Below are 21190 nucleotides of genomic sequence, written 5' to 3' on the forward strand. Positions count from 1 at the left end.
AGAGCCCATGTGCTCATGGGGGAACGTGCACTGAACTATGTGATGACCCCAAACGCAAGTTCAACTGTTTATGCGCCGTGCGATATTTTGGGAGATTTTTTCAAAAACGAAGGGCAACATCTTGTAAAGAGCAACTGCAAAGAAATGAAGCCAGTCTGGGTTCTACAAAACGTTTCACTAAGTCTACAATCGAGGTCTTCTGTGATTTCTACTCTGGCGATGACTCTGTTTGGACATTGATCAAGTCTTTCATCTTTTTGAACAAGGAAGATTTTGCAAAAAAGGATTTCCTCTACAAAGATGGACTTAACTATACGGGTTACTTGAGAGCGGCATTGAGCGAAATAAACCCGATCACGTGTTTTTTACTCGGAGGGTGTCACCGATACGAGTACATGAATATCAGCGGTTATAGTTGTAGTAATTGCACAGCCAACTTTTATCAGAGACGTAAAGTTCATCCTCACGTTGACTCGTGTTATTCAATGTACATCGATAATTGTACGTTGAAGACGCCAGGCGCGGTACCTTCTCCGCCCCGTGAAGATGACTTCGGAAATTGCGGAACATTGAATCCTGTACACATATGTTTGTCAGTCTGGGACTCTACCACCCAGTGGTGGCTTAGAGAACAATAGAAGACGTCGAAAATGCAATAACGTCACACTGTTTGTACTCAGATGTAGAAACGAGTGCACAGCGATTGAAAGCGGACTTAAACAACGAGCCAAACTAACAGAACATAGAAAGCAACGAGAAGAGGTGCCTGAGTTTCCCTGGTTAATTGACCCTCATCCTTTCAGGTGGGGTCCATTGAGACCCAGGTAATAATCAGCATGACAATTTCAAAAAAAAAATACATGCTTTAGTAGCGTATCGATAAGTGCGCAAAAACTGAAGCTGTTAGTAAAAAGTCTATAAAATTCGCCGACGTCACTGTTCGCAGATCAAAATAAGTGATGCTACTAGTCCCACGATCGTGTTTTAAGCTAATGCTATAAATAAACGAACTCAAAACAATAGACAAGAAAGTTTTTTCTTGAAAACTTTTATCAGAAACCCAAAAGTTAATCCTTAAAAGCAAGCGGTGGAGCACATGGCAAAATTCAACATCAAATCTATCTCAAATCGGGGCGTATTTTGTAATTCTTCTTTTGCGCCGATGACAAAATTTATAAAATGCATGTGAAACTTTTAAATATACATAAATTCCGTTTTAAAAACGTAATTTTCTCTTTGTCCATAAATTTTTCTCTTTATCCATAAAGTACAAAATGTACCTGAAATGTCGTTATTGCTGCCTTCGTTGCATTTCAAAGCAGGTTACTGAAAGTCCCCGAACGACAATTTCGTAACCAAAAGCTTTCCCAATAGTCCCAAAAAAGAAAACTGAGCATTCTTTTGAAAGTTTTCTTTCCATTTTTGTCTTGTCCTTCCAATTTTAACGGTGTATTTTTCAACCTTAAAATGTGGAACTTTGGTTTTGAAAACCACCGCAGGATGTGACAGATTCAGCTCCGTGTTTTATTCTCTCATAAACCACCCTTTTTCAACCAATCAGAGTACGCGTTATATCTGAACTTTATTAAAATAGGTGATTCAAATAATCAGTTACAGCATATCAAAGTACTCAAAATATACTCTATCATTTGTTTGCCTGTTTGCCTCTTTTCCTTTTACACCTATTTTATTTAATTACAACGACCTTTATTGGCTGGATTATAATGTGATCTTCCAAAGCAACGAGCAGCTGCCCCATCGCACTCACAAACTCGACGTTCACAATTGTTGTTTCGTGATGAATCTAAAAAAATATTTAAAAAACCAAAGATTGTTAGTCGTTTTTAAGACAACTAACTTACCTTTGTCTCAGAAATGATCTTCATTTTTGGCTTGAGCGAAAATTTGGATAATGATCATAAGTTGTTTACAAAGTTTTGTGTCACGCATTTTTTAAGACAACTAGGCTGTCTCAGTAATGACCTTCATGTTTGGCTTGAGTGAAAAATTGAATAATGATCACGAGTTGTTTAGAACGTTTGTGTCACGCATTTTTTAAGACAACTAGGCTGTCTCAGTAATGACCTTCATGTTTGGCTTGAGTGAAAAATTGAATAATGACCACGAGTTGTTTACAAAGTTTTGTGTCACGCATTTTTTAAGACAACTAGGCTGTCTCAGTAATGACCTTCATGTTTGGCTTGAGTGAAAAATTGAATAATGATCACGAGTTGTTTAAGAAAGTTTTGTGTCGCGCATATATAATATATAATATATATATATATAATATATATTATATAATTTGCACGGGCTCTCTTGCCAAGAGACGGTGTCTAGGTTCAGCATGCTTCCCATCCCCTGTAACGGAACCTCCCTTGCGGTTTCGCAGTGGAAATTAAGGATGGTACTTATGATTGGGTACCGATCCAGCCGTCTCAACCAAAACAAGCCATTTTCCGGACCGGTTTCGACTTTACAGTCTTCTTCAGCGGAATTTTACAGTTTCAGCTTGTCCGGTCCCTTAAGCGCCGTTGGACTTACTGCATTTACTATGTGTCACAACTCTTAATATACCTATGGCATCAATAGATTGATTAATGAGTTGTACTTATTTTCGTGCACAATTCTTTGGCGTTTTTTGTGTTAAAGCGGAAAACTTTAAATCTAAATGTCTCTCTATCCTTACAATTTGAGACTAGCTTGTGCTTCTTTTGAATAAGTCCAACGGCGCGTAAGCGACCGGACAAGCTGAAACTGTAAAATTCCGCTGAAGAAGACGGTAAAGTCGAAACCGGTCCGGAAAATGGCTTGTTTTGGTTGAGACGGCTGGATCGGTACCCAACCATAAGCAACATCCTTAATTTCCACGCTGAAGACCGGAAATACTTACCGCAACCAGTGCATCCAGATCGGTAGTAGAGCTCCCATTTAGGACCGGACCCGCAAATTCCTTCTCTGCTTATTCGATCATAACAGTCGATATGAACTTGGCAGCATCTGAAAATATCAAAAAAAAAAAACAGCTTGACATCCATAACTCCTCCTTATATACAGTATACTGGAAAGAATTGAGGCTGTTAATAGTTAAAGAATGTAGAGGTATTCTCCTGTTCGTTTTTGAATAAGAACACGGACATTTGTCAAAATTGACACTCGTTGTTAACAAGACGCCTAAAGTCGTTTCCGTGGGATGCGTTGGTCTATGGAAGCACAATGGCGTTCTATCTAAATTTGGAAAAATTAGGGAAACCGGAAAGATGTATCATGTTATGAGCATCGATGAGTAGGTTACCTGTATGGGTTGGTTTAATGTGCTTATGACTGAATTTATAGTAGCCTGCGTTGCAGGCTACTATTTCTCCCCAATCCACATCCCCTTTTTGCTTCCTCCCTATCCCCTACCCCTTTCGACACCTGCTACGCAAGCTAAATTTATAGTTGTCAGTGGTCGCAAGGATGGAGTTGATCTTGTTTTGATCTATCGCCATGTAGTTATTTTCGTAGCACGATTAGGATAAGAAAAAGAAGTTATTTTGCATCAAAACAAGGTTTACCCGTGTAACTTAAATTGGAATGTTAACGGAAACAAGTATAGGAGAACATGCGCATAATGCTCTCTGACTAACCTGAACAGGAACTATTGTATAAAGATATGTCATATCTTGCTAGTAAGTTGCCACAGGTAACTTTTTCAAAGAGAAATAAACATTGTAGTTTTAGGTTAATGAAACAAAACAAAACAAAACATCCGCTTGCTTTATCCAGGGTCAAACCCAGGGTTTAATACAAAGTTCGATAAAGTTCCAATGTTTTAATCCAAGATGAAAGTTTAATATTCCAAGATGCTCTTGATACGATTAAAAATTAATTGCAATGTGTTTCCAAGGTCTCAAAGTTAACATAGTTCCAATGATTATCCCTGATTCCAAGGTATAATAAGTTTACTAAGGTCCTGATCCGTGTCCCATCCACAAGTCCAATCCATGCCGAAAGCGAGTCATCGATTGACGAGGACAATATTTTCGCGATTTCACCGCCAATCGTCAAGGGTACGAGTTGAAATTTACGCGATTTAACCTCCCATCGTCAAGGTGTTTTCGATAAGAAAAGAAAAAAACTGAATTCTAGCTGTGCTCGGCAAAAACTGGCGAACTCCGAATAGAAAAATCTATCGGAAATCACGGCCAACAACCAGACGCTACTAAAACCTTATGAAAAAGCTAGACCTAAACAAAAAAGAATCATGAAGGGAAGAAATAATTTGGCTTAGGTCGCCTTTCGTGACTTGCCAGTATCCCGAAGGATTTCGCTGGTTAACAAGCCATCCTAAACCACCAGTGGGAAAACTCAAGGGCGACAAATTTGGCAAGGAACGTTCTGATGTCAACGTTCTTCAGAGGAAGCAAATCGATTAAAAATCGATACAGATTTTGTACAATCTGATTGGTCGGCTTGGAAGAAGAGATAATCGATAAAGATTTTAGGCAATCCTAGTGGCTGGCTTTGCAATTTTGGGTACAACCGAACCGGATTTTTACCGTGGGAGTGCCACAGGCATCCCACGGAAAAAATGCACTTCCCAGATCTGGATAGTGACGCGTCATCAGTATGGAATTTCTGCAGTCGTTGCTCAGACGTCATTTCACGGGGAAACCAGTTGTGGCGTCGCGAAATTTCGGCTCTTTTCTCAGGCCAGCTAAACTGAGAAGCTTTCACTGGTGGATCCTGACCTTCTGGTAAGAATCGTTTGGGCGGTAGGTAGCACTTTTCGGCCGAGACGGAGTAACGTGCATGCGTGCATGAGTCTAAATAAAAGTGGCGTATCGAGCCCCCCCCCCCCCCCGGGGGGGAGGACTCCGCATATGAAAGGTGTGGGGATGCTCGTCTTCTCGCTTAGGGGTGTAAATTTCGGATTTTGGTCTCACTTAGGGTGTTCTGGGCAAAACGCCAACATATTTAGCCGTGAAGGTCTCGTTTAGGGTTCCACGTGAAAAAATATAAAAATAGATATATTGTCTGTGTTTCAACGTGGTCTCTTTTAGGGGTCAAAAAAAGGTTGGGCCATGCCCAGATCGGTCTCCTTTAGGGGTTTAATTCAAAATTTCCGACGAGTATCCCCCCCTTTCAGATACGGAGTCCCCCCGCCCCGGGATCGGGCCTTCCATGCTCCGCTATTGCCTCTCACCTGTCTGTATCATCCACAGCGTTTCCACTTCTTCCCCAGCCACAATAACAGCCATAACCGTAGTAGTCTCTCCATCTGCGCCCGGTAGCACAGTTAACCATTAGTGCAAACTGGAGCAAGTCTCTCTTCACCCTCTTGGCAGTTTGGGCTAAAGAAATTATAAAAATAAAGATCAACCAACTTTCCAAATTCCAGTGGGTCATTTTCACTGGTAAAGGAGACTGCATAACATCAAGCCAAGTGCCATTAGTGGTAGTCTCCCTCGCAGCCGTTTTTAGTATCGTCACGCAAGGAGCGTTGCGTGACGATACTAAAAACGGCTGCGAGGGAGACTAGATTAGTGGGAAATCTGTGAAATCTGTATTTAAGGAACATATCGATAAATGATTCCCAAGAATTCTGGTCATATAAAATGGATTTGCCGTATTCGTATACTGTACCACAGTTCTAACACGCGTGACTACGTTGCGAAAGAAAGCAGCGGTCGCGTGGTGATGCCAGTGGGAGCGCAGTTACAACTGAGTCGGTGTTCTCAGGTTGTGCGTCGGTCACGTCTTATCTTATTTTGCCCTATAACGAGTTTAAATTTACGTTTACAAATAGCAAAAGTTCAATTCAAGACTCTTCACCCTTCATAGCTTTATTACTGGAATTAAGCTGTGTTAGTTCTTTGAAAATTTATCTGACATTCCTGAGAATTCTCGGAAATTTGTCAATGTCCTTGTTCCCGGGAACTGCCGAGAATTCCCACGCGAAAGAATTTTCCCGGAATTCCCGGGAATGATTTCTTGAGAAATTTCGCTTGGGTAAGACTCTAAAGTGTCCGCTTAATGTACGCTAAATGAAAATTTTATTTTTCAAAATAATAACAATAATAATAATAATACTAATAATAAACTGTAAATAAAAAAATAAAAAAATAAATAAAATAGATATGGCGAGAACAGTTCCAGACTCACAGATGCTTGAGTCCCCATAATATTTTCAGCGTCCTCTTAGTTTATGGGTTGGCATAAAAACTTTACAAAATGAAATAAATAAAAAATAAAATAAACATTTCACCGTGGTGTAGCACGAGGCGCGAGAGACGAGGTTGGAGAGAGAATAAATAAATAAATAAATAAATAAGACTTTTACATAAAGAACGTCTTACTTTCGTCATGATTCACTGGCCCTGCAAAACAGCCGCAACCGTTCAAGAAGATAAGCAGAAGAACTGCCTTTGTAAAGTAAGTGGTTGACATGTCTCTTACTACCAGCTTGGTTAACTGTGTTCTTCCACGATTAAAAATCAGTTTGTAATCTCTCGGCTAATCGGCCTTTACACACTGAAATTATTCTACTTTGCAGGCGTTATATATACTCGCGTGTTTTAAGTCTTAGTGGGCTCGAATTAAAGTTGTCGTGCAAGTTGTTTTGGCAGCTCATGTTTATTTCCTTGAGCAATAGGAGAACTCAAAAGATTTATCTTCATCACGTCGCGAGTCCTTTAATATACTGATGATACTGCTATCTTTGAGCCGCACACCAAGAAAGAATTTCACACAATTTTCACTATACTTTGAAGGTTTAAACATTTAAAGGAACGAAACAGAAAACATTACAAAGCAGTACTGCAAGCCTCTCTTTAAAAAAATGTTTTGACAAATCAGATTAATTTCGTTGAACCACAAGGGAACAAGAGATGAACGGGGAAGATTGTTTTTCATCACGTCGAACTTAATCCCGTGTTGCTACTTGGCATCACAAGCAGGCACGTGCTAAGCTGGTCAGCTGTCAGTCGCTGGAAAAAAATGAAAAGGGGAACAAAAAGCCGTTTGTTCAAAATGTTTTGAAACTCGCGTTAATTTCCTTGAACAACAGGGGAACGGAAAATGAACCCGGAAGATTTTTTCATCACGTTGCACTGAATCCTGAATCATTTTGCTGCTTGATATCACAAACCAGCAAGTGCCTGGCGTAGTGCTCGACTGTCAGACGCAGTAAAAAATATATAAATGAAAAAGGAAACTTGTAGAGAGCTTTTCAAATTTCTAGTTCCTGTCTTTACTAGAGGAAGTCCAAAATTAAGAATTCTTGTACCTCTCTGGTATTTTCTTGTTTTAGTAGTTTGCAGCCTGTGTACAGACGTCCCCCCTCCCTCAGAAAAAATCTGAGTGATCGGGGGACGTTTGTACACAGGCTACTAGTTGGGAGTGTTGCTGCTGGTTAAGGTATCACTTTTTCGAAATTTGCAATAATTGCTAGAAGATTATTAGAAAGAGCTCATCGAGAACTTTCTCTAAAAAAAATTCCATAAAATAATTTGCGGAGACTTGTGAAGCGCAAAAGATTCTTCGATACTATTTTAATTGATGGTTGACAAGTTCTGCCACACATGTCACGCACAACAGTCAAAGATAACACGCAATTCTCTGCAATCTACAAGAAATCGTGTCGTACAACGCGGTTTCTTGCTATTGTAAATGCCTCCAAAAAAGGGGAAAAGATTTCGTCCGTCTAGTTTTTTTTTAATTTCATTTTTTTCAATCTTCCATATCAATAAGGCGAAGCGAGATATGTCCAGGATGCGGCATAATTGTCAGTCTTAAAAAATATATATATATCAATATTTTCAAGTAGTATTCACAACAAGGATACACAACGTTTACGGAAAATAAGGATCCTTTTTGTATATAAAGAGATAATTTATTATACGTTGTGGCTATATGGCAGGTAACCGGTCAAGGTGTTAAAAACACTAAACTGCTAAATGACCGGCAGTTATCTATTTAATACGGAGAATATGTGGACAGCTGACTGAGCTTAGCACGTGCCTGTTTGTGATGCCAAGTATATAGAGGATTCAGTGCGACGTGATGAAAAAAAGAAACTCCGGGTTAGTCTTTAGTTCCCCTGTTGTTCAAGGAAATTGATCAAAGTTGTCAAAACATCCTGTACAGCTTTTTTTTTTTTTTTTTTTTTTTTTTTTTTTTTTTTTTAAGAAAGGCTCGTTTATTGCTTTGTACTGCTTTTTGTTTTGTTCCTTTAAAGGTTTAAACCACCATAGCGAAAATTGTGTGAAATTCTTCAGCGATTCTTTATTGATGTGCGGCTCAAAGATAGCAGTATCATCAGTATATTCATCATCATCATCATCATCAATCTTTATTTATACACGAAATCGTATCATTTTACATGGTCTTCCTAGGAATCGTGTTTAAAACTAGACTAAAATACTAAGACTAAAAGACTAAGGAACTATTGACTATAATGTTAAAAATACAAAAACTTACATTATGAAAAATAAGAGTTACAATGGGTCATGGTGTATTAGAAAAATCTTTCCCATGAATTGAAGTTTTAAAAACATTTAAACTAGGCAGTTTTCTAATCTCTGAGGGAATCTTGTTACACAGAACAGATCCTCTGTAGTGTAGGCTCTTTTTTGCAGACTCAGTTTTGGGTCTGGGGACATAATAATTTACCTCAGAATTTCTAAGATTGTGTGAATGTACATTTGAGGTGTTGGTAAAGATCCGCCTCAGATACGATGGGGAAAGATTATTATGGATTTTATACATTGTCACAGCCAACTGTTTAAGTCTTGCATATTCTAGCCTTTCCCAGCCAAGCTCATCCAACAAAACACTTGAGCGAACGTCATAGTTAGAAAAGGTGAGAATTCTAGCAGCCCTATTCTGCAGCTTTTGAAGTTTGTCTGCTAGTCCCTTATTGATATTACCCCAAACGGCACCACAGTAATTAAAATATGGCATTACCAGTGCATTGTACATGTTCACTCTAGTATCAAATGGTATAAAAGACTTACACGATAAGATAGCAATACCAGCGGATATTTTCTTTGAAATGGTATGAATGTGTGGGCGCCAGTTCAAAGATTCGTCAATTTGAACTCCAAGGGATTTATGTTTAATTACTCTTTCTAAGGGTGTATTATTGACTTTGACTGTGAAGTCACTATTTATTTGGGATAACTTAAATTGGCTCCCTATAAGCATGTATTTAGTCTTCTTAACATTTAAAGTTAATTTGTTTGCTGACAGCCATGACTGGATTAAATTCATATCATAATTCATTTTATGTTCAAAGACACATGGGTCTTCTGCAGATGTGGTAAGGGTAGTATCATCTGCATACATTCTGGGTTTTGAAAACAAATTACATGAAGGGAGATCATTAATATAAATAGTGAATAAGAGAGGGCCTAAAATAGACCCCTGTGGAATACCACACGTTATATTACAGAAATCAGATTGAACTCCATCAATGAACGTTTTTTGCTTTCGGTCAGATAGATAGGACTGGAACCAGTTAAGGGATTGAGAACTGACCCCATATAGTTTAAGCTTTCCCAGAAGGATAGCATGATCCATGGTATCAAAAGCTTTTTTCAAGTCCAGGAATATCACACCATTTAAGAGACTGTCGTCAATATTCCATAGCCGTTCATTCGTAGCCTCAAGTAAAGCTGTTTCAGTGGAAAACATAGGTCTGAAGCCAGATTGTGATTCAGTTAACAAGTTATTATTATTTAAGTATTCATATAATTGATTAAAAACAACTCTTTCAATTAATTTACTTACTACAGGCAGAACTGAGATAGGTCTGTATATTAAAGGAATCTGTATATTAAAGGACTCGCGACGTGATGAGGACAAATCTTTTGAGTTCTCCTATTGCTCAAGGAAATAAACATGAGGTGCCAAAACAACTTGCACGACAACTTTAATTCAAGCCCACCAAGACTGAAAACACGCGAGTATATCAGGGGCACCCAACGTCAATTTTCAGAAAATATCTGTTCGGAAGACGATTTATGAAGATAACATGAAGTTCGATGGATTTTTTTCTTATCTATAAATGCTTGTAGCTGGCGAGACCCCCCCCCCCCCCCCCTCCCTTTCACTCCCTTCTGTTTGTGCGCAACAATTTCAGACCGTTTTAATATTTTTCCCTTGTTTGCCTGAAACTACTAACTTTACTGATCGATATATACAAATCATCTTTGCCAAAAGTAGGTTAAAGGGTTTGGCTCTAAATTGTGGCTTTTTCCTTGTTTTGACACCTTAATTGGCTCCAGATAGCCTGCAAACAAAATGAGGGCCAGCCATTCTTCGTCGATGGTCTTTAAGGTGTTTCGATACAGTTTTTTGGAGACCATACCGATGTTTTTCAATCGCCTTAAAAGTGATTTTAAGATATATCACCAGACACTCATTGCCTTTCTTATTGTTTGTTTTCTTTCTTTCCAATATCCGTTTTTCGCAGAATGGATGATTGCAATCGACTTTGATGCCCACTGTTCGCGTGACATTTAATTTACTCACAGTCACAATTAAGCAAGAATATTAATTGTTTTATCTTTGAAACAATTGTGATATTCATTGTTTTATCTTTGAAACATATTGTAACTCTTTTAAAGAGACTGAATTTTAATATTTTATGAGAGGGCAGCATTTACGTGGTTTCATTAAATGTAAAAGGAACAGCTGGTTAAATTGCTTTTGTCGCAGTTCACTTTTTTGTTTCTTATTCATTGCTCTTCAGTAGACGGCCATGCGCACTACTAATTTCATATTTAAGCCTATTCTCGGCGACGCTGACCAAAATTTAGGATTGCAGCTCCCGAAACGAGAATGATTTATGCCGTACAATGAATCAAATATTCTTAAAATCAGTTCACCGATTTGGAATATTAATAAATCTGAACTGTGCTCTAACAATATATATATATATATATATATTTCTTATTATTGACAACTACTTTTTAGAATTATAGAATGAAAATATAGGCAGCAAATCTTCATTTTCGATTCTGAACATCGTATTAAATAATTTTGGCAAAGTGTGATATCGAAGTTGAGCAACCATTATATTTTGTAGATAGAGGGAATTCAGTGCTTAGTAGGCATTTAGATTAGGGAGGGATTAAACCGTATAGTTTACTCCAACGACAATTTCAATGGACTGCACAAGTGAGATGATGATGAGATATATTTTAATTCTGCTCATGAACCGGGCTACCGGACACCTTTTCGTGCCAACACGACACGTAAAGATATCCAGTATGTAATACGCCGGAACACCTATCGGATATATGTGACTCCACTTTGGAGAGCGGCGAGGTGCAGCTTCGCTCGTTACAGAAATCGCGACGAAATAACCTTTCTTGTGTGTGAATAGAAGCCCTCTCCGTTATGGTTTTCGTGCCGGCACAAAAGCTATCTACTATAGTATGAACACCTATCCAATATGTGACTCTCTACTTTCGAGATGGGCCCGCGTAGCTTCGCTGTGTTACAGAAATCGAGCCGAAATCACCGTTCTTATGTATGAACAGAAGGTCTATCCGTGAATATAGCCTTAAAAAGTGACACTCGGTGTTCATTATTAAGAAAGTTAGAAAATTAAATGGCTGAAATTTCTTTACCGGGACCTAAAAAAGAATTCGTGGTTCCATTATGAAGCGAGATTCTAAAATCTTGATACAACTCTACCTTGTTTCAGTCAATTAACAGTTATTGCACAGGGTTGTGCGAAATATCGTGTTTTGTCAATGGCAAGCAGATCAATTATTTGCCGAAGCCGAATGTTGACTGATATTTTGCGATAACCGAGTTCAATAATTGTTTCATCATTCAGTAGCTAAGTTTTTTTTTTCGATAAATATCTTTTACAAGCTGTCATTTTCACGAAAGAGTGATCGCATGAGCAGAATATTATTTGCAGCCTAACACAGTTGGACGACATTGCTAATGAGTAGACCATTATTTGTAAGGCAGTTATTAGTAGGTCACGTGGTGGGCTCTCAGCCAATGATCATGAAAAGGGAGAAAAATTTGCATCGAATGATAATGCATTTTATTTTTACTTGAGATTTAAATGCCTTCCGCATAATCATGGTGTCCTGAATAGCATGGTGCCCGCACGGTTTCAGTCAGCTGACTGACTGTATAGTTATCCCACGCGTACTCCACTTCTTTTTCCATCATTGATAAAGCCTTAAGAGTTTTTATGATTATTAGAGTATAATTTGTAAAAGTCAATAAATGTCAAAGTGTTAGAGCTTTAAGGGTGTCAACTTATAATTAAATTAGCGAATTTATTGTACATATTTAAACAAAATAAAGCGAGACGTCAAGTTGGTACATTCCTTTGTCGAGAAGAGCAATATAAAAGCTTACGTTGACTCACACCAACTTGCTTCGGCTATCACAACATTTGTCGTATTTGACAAGATTTTACCAATGCAAAAGTTGCAAAATTTCTAAAGAAACTTTTTCATGCTGAAAGTCTGCGACGACAAAATTTCAGTGACTCCTGTGCCCTACAAAATGACTTTGACTAAAGGTATGTGTTCAGCTGAACAATATATAATTTGGTCTTCACGAGAAAGGCAAACGTCGCGGTAAGTAAGAATGATGTATATCTGTTATGGATATTTTTATACCACCCATTTTGACTTCTACATAATCATGAACTAAAGACATTGCCTAAATTGGACACAAACGGTAGCCAAGGGTTCGAAATCAAATCTGCCGTATTTCGTGATTTGTATTATTTGAATCGTCCGAATTTATAGCTCTTAACTAAGACTTAAACCACCATGGCAATGATCGATTTTCTACATCAAAAAAACTCTTGAGATTCTACGAAAAGATGTCATGAGATTGATCTTACAGTTGCTGAAACCAAGCGACCTCTGTTTAAGCATCATGGACAACAAAGCACAAACTCAAACAGTACATAATTCAGTGATCTCCTGTGAGATAAAGGTGACTGTATCTCCCCAATAAGATGAACATTTTTTTTGCCAAACATAATGTCAAATTAACGCTTTTAAAACTGTTTTTAAATTTGATGTGTGATAGCCTGTTAAATAACGAGCCATTTGTATAATTTCTGTATCAGTTATCAATTGCTTTGTTTGGCCAGTGAATGTTTATGAATAATCTGCATTCTCTTCATAAAGCTTTCGAAGTTATATCTAGCACGCCTAATTAGTTCTTTTATTTGCGAGGTCAGGTCTTTCCCGTAAAGTATACGTGCAAGGTAATACCAGCGTACAAGACATCGCTTGCTTTCTGTTATTCAGATGATCCCGCTAAAATAAAGCCATTCACGGAGACTACTATTACGCTAACGAAGGAGACGGCAGGCCTTGGTCTTGGAATTGTTGGCGGATCAGATACTTACTTGGTAGGTAAACTACAGTCGCTACCGGTCCGTCCTTGGAGACCCAGGGGCAGATAGTAGGATCGAGAGAAAGTCCAAACGGGCGGAAAAAATGGCGGGAAGAAAAGTAATTTTCGCGACATTTTTTTTCTGCCGGTTTAGACTTTCCCTCGCCCCCACTATCTGCCCCTGGCTCGCCGAGGATGCTCCCGGTCTAGAATAGACGCAGTCTCCAATCTTGGGTGTCTTGATGCACCCTCGGTACTCCTAACCGAGTGAAGAGTACCGTGTGTACGCCAGTCTCACCCCGCCAATACGGACACAAAACTGGTCACAGACCTTAGACAATGTCCCGTATTAAGCGCTTACCGTCACAAAAATTAAAAAAAATGCTCCTTTTATTGTAAAGAAGAAGATTAGTATTGTCAAAAGCACTTCAGGGTAGCATTGTCAAACCAAACATGTCCAACTTATAAATAAATTGCATTTCTTCTTTGCACTTTGTCTCTTAGATCAGAACGGAGGCCAATTGTTAGTTATCTGCAAGCAGATAAATAACTAATCTGTAGGTTGCGCTGATTTCCAAATTTAGCTGTAGGCTCTTAGCCAATGAGAAGACAGATAATGAGTACAGTGTATAATAATAACTAATATCCTCATCAATGTCGTGAAAATAACACGTGGTGCTGGAAAAGAACTCCAAAAATGGTCATGCTGGGAATTACACTGATTGCAGAGAGAAGTTGTCATCAATGTTTTGGAGCCTGGAGGCGCGGCAGCTAAGGATGGAAGACTTGCTGTTGGGGACCAGATCCTCGCGGTGAGTCTATCAACGATTACTTATTTAATAAAGTCTAGTCACCTATTTACATTGGGGTGTTAAAACCAAAAAGCACCACAGTTCCAGTTCCTAATGCCCAGGTAGTGATGCAACGTTGGACAAATATCATTCGCACTGTATATGGGCATTTTTTTTTTTCGAATGTGTGCACCCAAAAATACGCAATTAACGGACACAAGTCCAAATCAGTCTATTGAAACAAGAATGAAAAAAAAAATAAATAAATAAAAGCAGTAAATAAATAAAAGCGACATTGATTAAAGAATCTTAGTCAGATCTCCCTTTTTCGCAGGTCAATGGCGAAAGTCTTCAAAATATGAGCCATAAAAAAGCAGTGTCCGCCTTGAGATTGGCATCGTCTCCTGTTAGGATAACAATTTACCGTGAAGATCCTGAGTCAATTTTCACTTCATCTGAAGGTAATGAGTGACTTCACAGCAACCTTAAATTTATCGATCTTATTGCTGGTAATACCTACCATCCGCACATCATAATTCCTTTTTGTTTGCTTGTTATTTTTTGTTAATTGTTACTTTTATTTTGGAGGATATATCTTGGACAATACCCTTATGTTCCTGGCATCCCATGATTCATGTCTTACACTTTCTTCTTGTATTCTGTCGATGCAGAACCCTCAGCAATATTTGAAGTGAATTTGGTAAAGTCTATCACCGATTACATTGGGCTTAGCATTCTCGCAAGAAAGTACGTATCATACAATGGACATTTTGTGAAAAAAACAAGTTTCTTAAGTTTCTTTTGTTTTTTCCTTCCTTGAAGACCCCCAGGCGAGATGAAGGATAAATGGCACGAGATATTCACTGGCAATTTCATTGCAACACCTACCATAAAAAGCAGGTGGAGGCCTCTGGATGACTCCTTTCCTGTTTTATATATATATCCCTAACGGTTTAAGGGATTTATAGAGATTCTGGGTGGGTACCTCAATAATCCGTTAGCTTTGTTGCTCCGGAAAAAACCCTTAAGGTTTGTTAAAGAAAACAAATAAGTCAAAAGTTATATTTTTCTAACTTATTTCCATTCCAAGAGCTGATTAGGCCCTATATTCTCAAGAGAAGATGGTTCAAAACACATTATTTTTCAACTGCTCATTCAGATCAGAATATCACTGTATTGTCTAACACCTTACTTCACTTAAATACTTTAGGGACAAGAAAGGAGTATTTGTCACTTACGTGGTAAGATGCAAAAATTCGTTCATGAAAAGTTCATTTTAGAGACACGCGGCAAAGCATATAATTACATACACGTACATTTGATTTCCTTGTGTACGTTGGTATGGTCTATCATTATTGACCATCTTTTTGTCTTTGTCGATCTTTACATCTTAGTCAGAGGACGGCATTGCTTACAGGGAGGGCTCAATTCACCAGGGAGACAAGTTGCTCGAAGTTAATGGCGTAAATCTCAAGAAAAGCTCTCAGGAAGAAGCGTGTAAAGCTCTTAGGGTGAGAAAAGGATTCTCGGCTTAAAAATAACCACAGGCGTCCCAAACTCAATATGTAAGCGCATGTTAAAAATTAACTTCATACAAATCCCATCCACTGAAGGAAAGCACTGGTTATTTACTATTCGCAAAACGTTTCCCAAAAATCTGGTTGGGAAGTGAACGGAACACGACTTTTGGGTCAGTACCTGGGAAAACTTCCAGGAGCAACGGAATATCTGAAAATTTATAGTCATAATTTTAAGTTCCAGACGGAATGTTCCAAACGAAAATTCGTATTCCATTTCCTCAAAGCCATCTATGATACATGAGTCTCAGGACTTCGCGCCGTTTTTGGTACATGCCGGAACTGATTTGTATCAATGGTAAACGCGATTCTGGGAAAAAATATTACCGGTCCTGAATTGTTAATTTGCTTACCATTTTCCCAAATCGTGAACCAACGGGTTTTCCCATGTCAGTAAATAAAGTGGTAAACAACATCTGTGTACAATTCCGTACCATGGTGTCATTTCTTTGAGAACCTCAAATCGTCCAGGGCTAATGAATTTTTACTTTTGTGTAGTGCACCTTCGGAAGAGTGAATATCAAGGTAGGGCGAATTCCGTCGCTGTACGATTCTCTCATTTCTTCCACAACCAAGCAATCCTACATAAACCATGGGCTTGAAGACGAAGGAGGTACGTAATCTTCATTTTGCGTTGTGCGAGGAGTTAATCATCCCATATAAGGGAATCCAAAACAGTCTTGAATTCTAGATTCCACGTCACGGATTCCGGATTCCTGGTACTGGATTCCAGTCTTTGTCAGTGGAACTTCGATTCAGGACTCCACATTAATCGTTTGTGGGATTCCGGATTCTTTTAGCCTGCGTTGCAGACGTAGTTTAACTCCGGTTAGTAACGTCTGCGAAGCAGCGCCAAAATCCTAGCCCGGGCCTCCAACAGACTCAACGAATTACCGGAAATGCGTTTCTAATTTCCTTTCAAGCTGATTGACAAATCGACTGATGGCTTTTTAGGCAGGCCAATCATTGCGCTTACTCAGATCCTCGTAGACAAGTAGGGCCCAGAACAAGGCTTTCGACGCTGTTTCGCAGACGAACTTAGCCAGAGTGTAGTTTCGTCTGTGGCGCAGGCTTGATTCTTTGAGCTGTATCTCGGATACCAAAGCCAAGGATTCCGGATTCTTAATGGAAATATTTCCAGGATTTCGAATTCACAAGTAAAAAAATTCCCGGATTCCGGAATACACCATTTGCACATCTCCCATAGTGCACCTTATTTGCCCCCCCCAAAAAAAATTGCGTAAGCAGTGTTTTCAATTTCTCTTGGGACGGCTGTAATATCCAGAAGAAATGAAAAACAGAGGTTATGCAAAACTTCACTGGGGGCAAATAAGATACATTATGGGAGATGTGAAAGTGGCGTATAAGGGAAAGCAGCAACAAGGTTAATTATACCAATGGAGAGGGACACCTTTCAAGATTCTGCTGCCAAATCATTTAATGCCCTTCCGGCAAATATTAGAAACTGTAGCGATTTCAAAGTATACTGTTGGGAAGTTAATGCTTACCTATTAACTAAAATTTGTAAATAGTTTTGTATTTTTAAACAAGTTTTGAACTTGTATTACTATTACTATTTCTTTTTTTTAATTTTAAATCTCTGTTACATTTTCATACAATATCCTTCCATAGGCCGATACTATTGCTTTTTATATTGTAGATTTCGTAATTTATTTAATTTGTAGTTTTTAACAGGTGAAGATAAGAGCCACTAGGTGGATATACTGTTAATAATCCATTATTATTATTATCATTGTTATTATTATTATCCGGATTCCCCTACATAATAATAGTAATAATAATAATAGTAATAAACAACAACAACTCTATTGACTTTATCTTCGACATGAAGATTTCAGTACCAAAACAGTCAATACAATGACAAATGAAACAAAAGAACAAATTTACCCAGGATGACTGCGTCATTTTAGAAAAATTGCTATCAATGCAAAGTAAAAAGATGAAAACGGTAATATCTCGCTTTGCCTTTTCTGATAGGACTTAAATCGAATTTTCGTCGATGGAATAGCTATGGATGGGGGCAAAAGAAGACGAAAAAGAGCAAAATACCTCGTGAAAATGGCAATGATGCCCCTTCAAGAAGAAGATCGCTAAGCTGCCGAGATTATGGCCGAGATTCTGACTTTGACTTAGAAGGACTGGAACGAGTTTCTTCTGAACGTGATGTAAGAGGTAATGCTGCCCGGATTCATCCCTGAGAAAATGTGTTGTTTATTCTCTTTACCTTTGAAGCAGTGCTTCAGATAAGAAGGTGTGCGACTATTAGCGAGTTCCGCTTCGCTGCGTGTGATGAAGTATGGTGAAAACGATATTGGTAACAACAATGGTGAAGGTATTGGTGAGAATACAATAATAATGATGATGGTGATCATGAAGATGATGGTGATGATGATGGTAGTAATGAGAGAAGTCATGGTGAGACTATATATCATTAGTAAAATCCAACTAGTGGTCTATTATCAATGCTGCGTTCTGATTGGTTGAGTTACTACTATGTTATAGCCCACTAGTAGCGAAAAGCGCCGGCAATTTGGTGGGCAAATTTAAAAGAGGCTGACGAGACAGAAACAAATGTGGAAAAAAAATTGAAAAGTTCAATCAGTTAAAATTAATATTAAGTCTTGATTTCTGAAATTCTCGCCATTTTGTTACTATTTTTTGAAACAAAAGCCCTTTTCGAAATGCTATATCTCCTAAAAGCAATTGAGTTTTTCAAAAATTTTCCACATTTGTTTCTATCTTGTAGCTCTCCTTCAAAATTACCTTTTTGTTACGCCATTAGTTCAAAGTTAAATTTTGCTTTCAATCTTGTGACGTCATTTTCCCGCCAAAAACCATTAAATTCGAAAAACAAAAAAAAAAGGATTGTTTGGAAAAAAAAGGTCTACCCATCCTGCAAACTTGAGCACAAACGGATAAAAACTGCAAAAGTACAGTTCCTGAGAAGCCACATTTAGCGTCCTGTCTGCCCACAGCGTGATGGAAACAAGCTAAGTTATTAAATGTCAGTCGTTTTATTATTTTGCGGTCGGGATAGGGCTTAGCCTCCTTCAACTAAATAACCATGCAGACATATTAAATTCTGCAAGCAGAATACTGCAATGCTGATCGTACTACGTGAAAATTAACTCTCCAAGAGTGTTCTCTCTGGTTGTTGCGCCATACTGACGAGCCCCAAAAAGGGCGCAACAGCTGTCTATGGCTACAATCCCGATCAGTTTCGAATTCTTTCGGTGTCGCGTTGATGTCTTACAGAGTTAAGTTTTACGTAGTACGATCAGCATTGAAGTATTCTGCTTGCAGAATCTATTATGTCTACATTATTATTTTTGCCGATCACGGGTCTTTTTATGATAGATCCTATGTTCTTCGGCATATTCGTTTGCGGTCCTTTGCAGTCCCTTGTGGTTAATGTTTGTACTAAATAACCATGTTAACTTTTCTGATGTGAAAAAGGTATCTAGCTATTCATGACGACAAGTCAAGATCACCATTATTTTGGTCATAGTGGTGCAAAATAAACGTTTAAAGATAAAGAAACTAAATGCAGCTCATTTGAACAATCGACTTACAGTCTTTGTTATTATTCTCAGGAAATGCTCCAACTTTAAAATCCAGCGCAAAAAATGAGCAACCGAAGGAGAGGTTTAGATATATACATCCGGACAGGATTGAATTGACTCTTGCACTGGATCATCAACAAAAACAAAAATCCTGTCGAAAGGAAGGTAAGTTCATCTAAAGCGACACCTGAAACGATCGGTACTGATCACGAGGCGTTTCTGTCTGACTGATAGAAATCCGTAAACATCTAAACTGTTTTAGCAATGCTGATTGTGTATTGAACAATCACAACAAAGATCAGAACACGAAAGCCAATCCTTAAAACCACAAAATAAAGTACCAGAAACCACCTTATTTCAACTCAAGGCAATGGTTGACTGTAGATAATCTGATTCAAACATGCTTTGAGCAATCAGCCTTTATCGATTTCATGAGATTTATACGCTATTGTGGGGCTCTCTTCTCTTTCATAGTATCATGTAACACTTAGTTTCTTCTCACATTTTCATGATGATAATGATGATGATGATGATGATGATGATGATGATGATGATGTTAATAACGATGATGATGATGATGGTGATCATTATTAATAACAACTATTCTTTATTCACAGATTATGTTTAAAGGAGGCAAATGAACTGGACGTTTGGTCATTCCAATTAGCTTTATCTTAAGTTTGCACACATGATACTCTTTATCTAGCTGCATGATTTACAATGTAAAATGAACTGAATAATAACGATAGTTTGCTCAGTTAATACATTTGATCATGGAAGTGAGGGCTATTTGAAAAGATCTAGCAGGTTTACAATATTTGTCTGTATTTTCCGTTCAGTGATTGAACTGGACTTTAACTTACCCTCATAATAACTAATCCTGAAGAGATAAACCGGATCTGAAGACGATCGATCTCTCATTCCCCTCATGCCGTGTAATTAATTCAATGAAATAATAGTTAAAAGAGAACCAGAGTTTATCCCTTTTATTATTTTTATTAGTATTTTTTACTTTGCCCAACATAGGGAAGCAACCATGAGATATTACTTTTATGTCTGTTTTGGAGCCATCTAAGCTTAATCGAGCTGGAGCTGTGGTATCTTAAAGCTAAGGCTAACTGCATGAAATACAATAAATTATATGAAATGTTAAGCGTGTTCGACATTATTATATTTTTGAAACAGCATATTCGCGAGACACGCCATTTTAGCACGATACTATTAAAGCACAAGTATATCGATGTGTCGCGAACCATTCTAGACAATGATTTTGTTTGTTTGTTTGAAGCTGATAGGTTCAAAAGCGTTTAAAAAACGGTCCTTTTCGCCAATGATCTAGGTCTATTAACCACCTCTACGTACCTCTGTTAAATTCCTCTGGGAAGTTCAAAGCAACAGTAGGGTCATATAAAAAAGGACACTCCCCGATCTCTCATAATTCTCCCACCCGTTTTCAAAAACTGCATGAGGACGGTGAGATGCTGGAGGCTACATTGAGTTTCTTTCCTTTTTTTACTGATTTATGAAGAAGGTTGAATATGCGTGGTATTTACTGATATTTCCTGTCGCAGCCAAAAGTCTCTCTCGATCTCTCGAAACCTTTGTTCAACGACCATGTTCAACCTATGTCCCGGAGTGAAGAAGTCCCTAATTCTATCTCACCAGTTGTTTAGCAAAATGCCAAAAATGATTGTAAATAAACTGAACAAAACGAAACAAAAATATAAAATAAACTACCGAAAGTCCATGTGCGACTAGCTACCTCAGCTCTCGTAAGGCCTTACAGCTGGTGTCTCACAAACGATCATCTCCTGTAAGCGACCGCGACCACTTTTCAGGGCTGACTGCTTGATAATTTTTCATTTTC

At 38.2% G+C, this 21190-nt stretch overlaps 2 protein-coding genes across 2 annotated transcripts; one reads left to right on the forward strand and one right to left on the reverse strand.

The window, feature by feature from the left end:
• Nucleotides 1-1691: 1691 nt before the first annotated feature.
• LOC140953785 (basic phospholipase A2 PA-9C-like) lies at nt 1692-6429 on the reverse strand. The gene is made up of 4 exons (XM_073403171.1): nt 6339-6429; nt 5186-5333; nt 2891-2997; nt 1692-1804 (listed from the first exon to the last, which is right to left on the reverse strand). The coding sequence occupies exons 1-4, from the start codon at nt 6427-6429 to the stop codon at nt 1692-1694; spliced, it is 459 nt and encodes a 152-aa protein (XP_073259272.1).
• Nucleotides 6430-12471: 6042 nt separating this feature from the next.
• On the forward strand, nt 12472-20375 carry LOC140921652 (inaD-like protein). The gene is made up of 11 exons (XM_073371658.1): nt 12472-12538; nt 13284-13387; nt 14100-14183; nt 14497-14623; nt 14834-14909; nt 15373-15403; nt 15557-15673; nt 16238-16352; nt 17738-17932; nt 19354-19488; nt 19941-20375. Exons 1-11 carry the CDS (start codon nt 12472-12474, stop codon nt 19949-19951), a joined length of 1062 nt encoding a protein of 353 aa, XP_073227759.1. The 3' UTR covers nt 19952-20375.
• The last annotated feature ends 815 nt before the right edge of the window (nt 20376-21190 follow it).

The sequence above is a fragment of the Porites lutea genome, chromosome 12, assembly GCF_958299795.1.
Source record: "Porites lutea chromosome 12, jaPorLute2.1, whole genome shotgun sequence".
In the NCBI taxonomy this organism is placed as follows: Eukaryota; Metazoa; Cnidaria; class Anthozoa; order Scleractinia; family Poritidae; genus Porites; species Porites lutea.

Bases quoted from the DNA above. Each gene is read 5' to 3' on its own strand.
- LOC140953785 (XM_073403171.1), bottom strand. From the start codon at position 6,429: ATGTCAACCACTTACTTTACAAAGGCAGTTCTTCTGCTTATCTTCTTG. The intron at 5,334-6,338 runs GTAAGACGTTCT...TAATTTCTTTAG, and splicing joins GCCAGTGAATCATGACGAAA to CCCAAACTGCCAAGAGGGTG. The intron at 2,998-5,185 runs GTGAGAGGCAAT...TGATATTTTCAG, and splicing joins GCTGTGGATGATACAGACAG to ATGCTGCCAAGTTCATATCG.
- LOC140921652 (XM_073371658.1), top strand. From the start codon at position 12,472: ATGCTGAAAGTCTGCGACGACAAAATTTCAGTGACTCCTGTGCCCTAC. The intron at 14,910-15,372 runs GTACGTATCATA...TAAATACTTTAG, and splicing joins CTTAGCATTCTCGCAAGAAA to GGACAAGAAAGGAGTATTTG. The intron at 15,674-16,237 runs GTGAGAAAAGGA...ACTTTTGTGTAG, and splicing joins AAGCGTGTAAAGCTCTTAGG to TGCACCTTCGGAAGAGTGAA.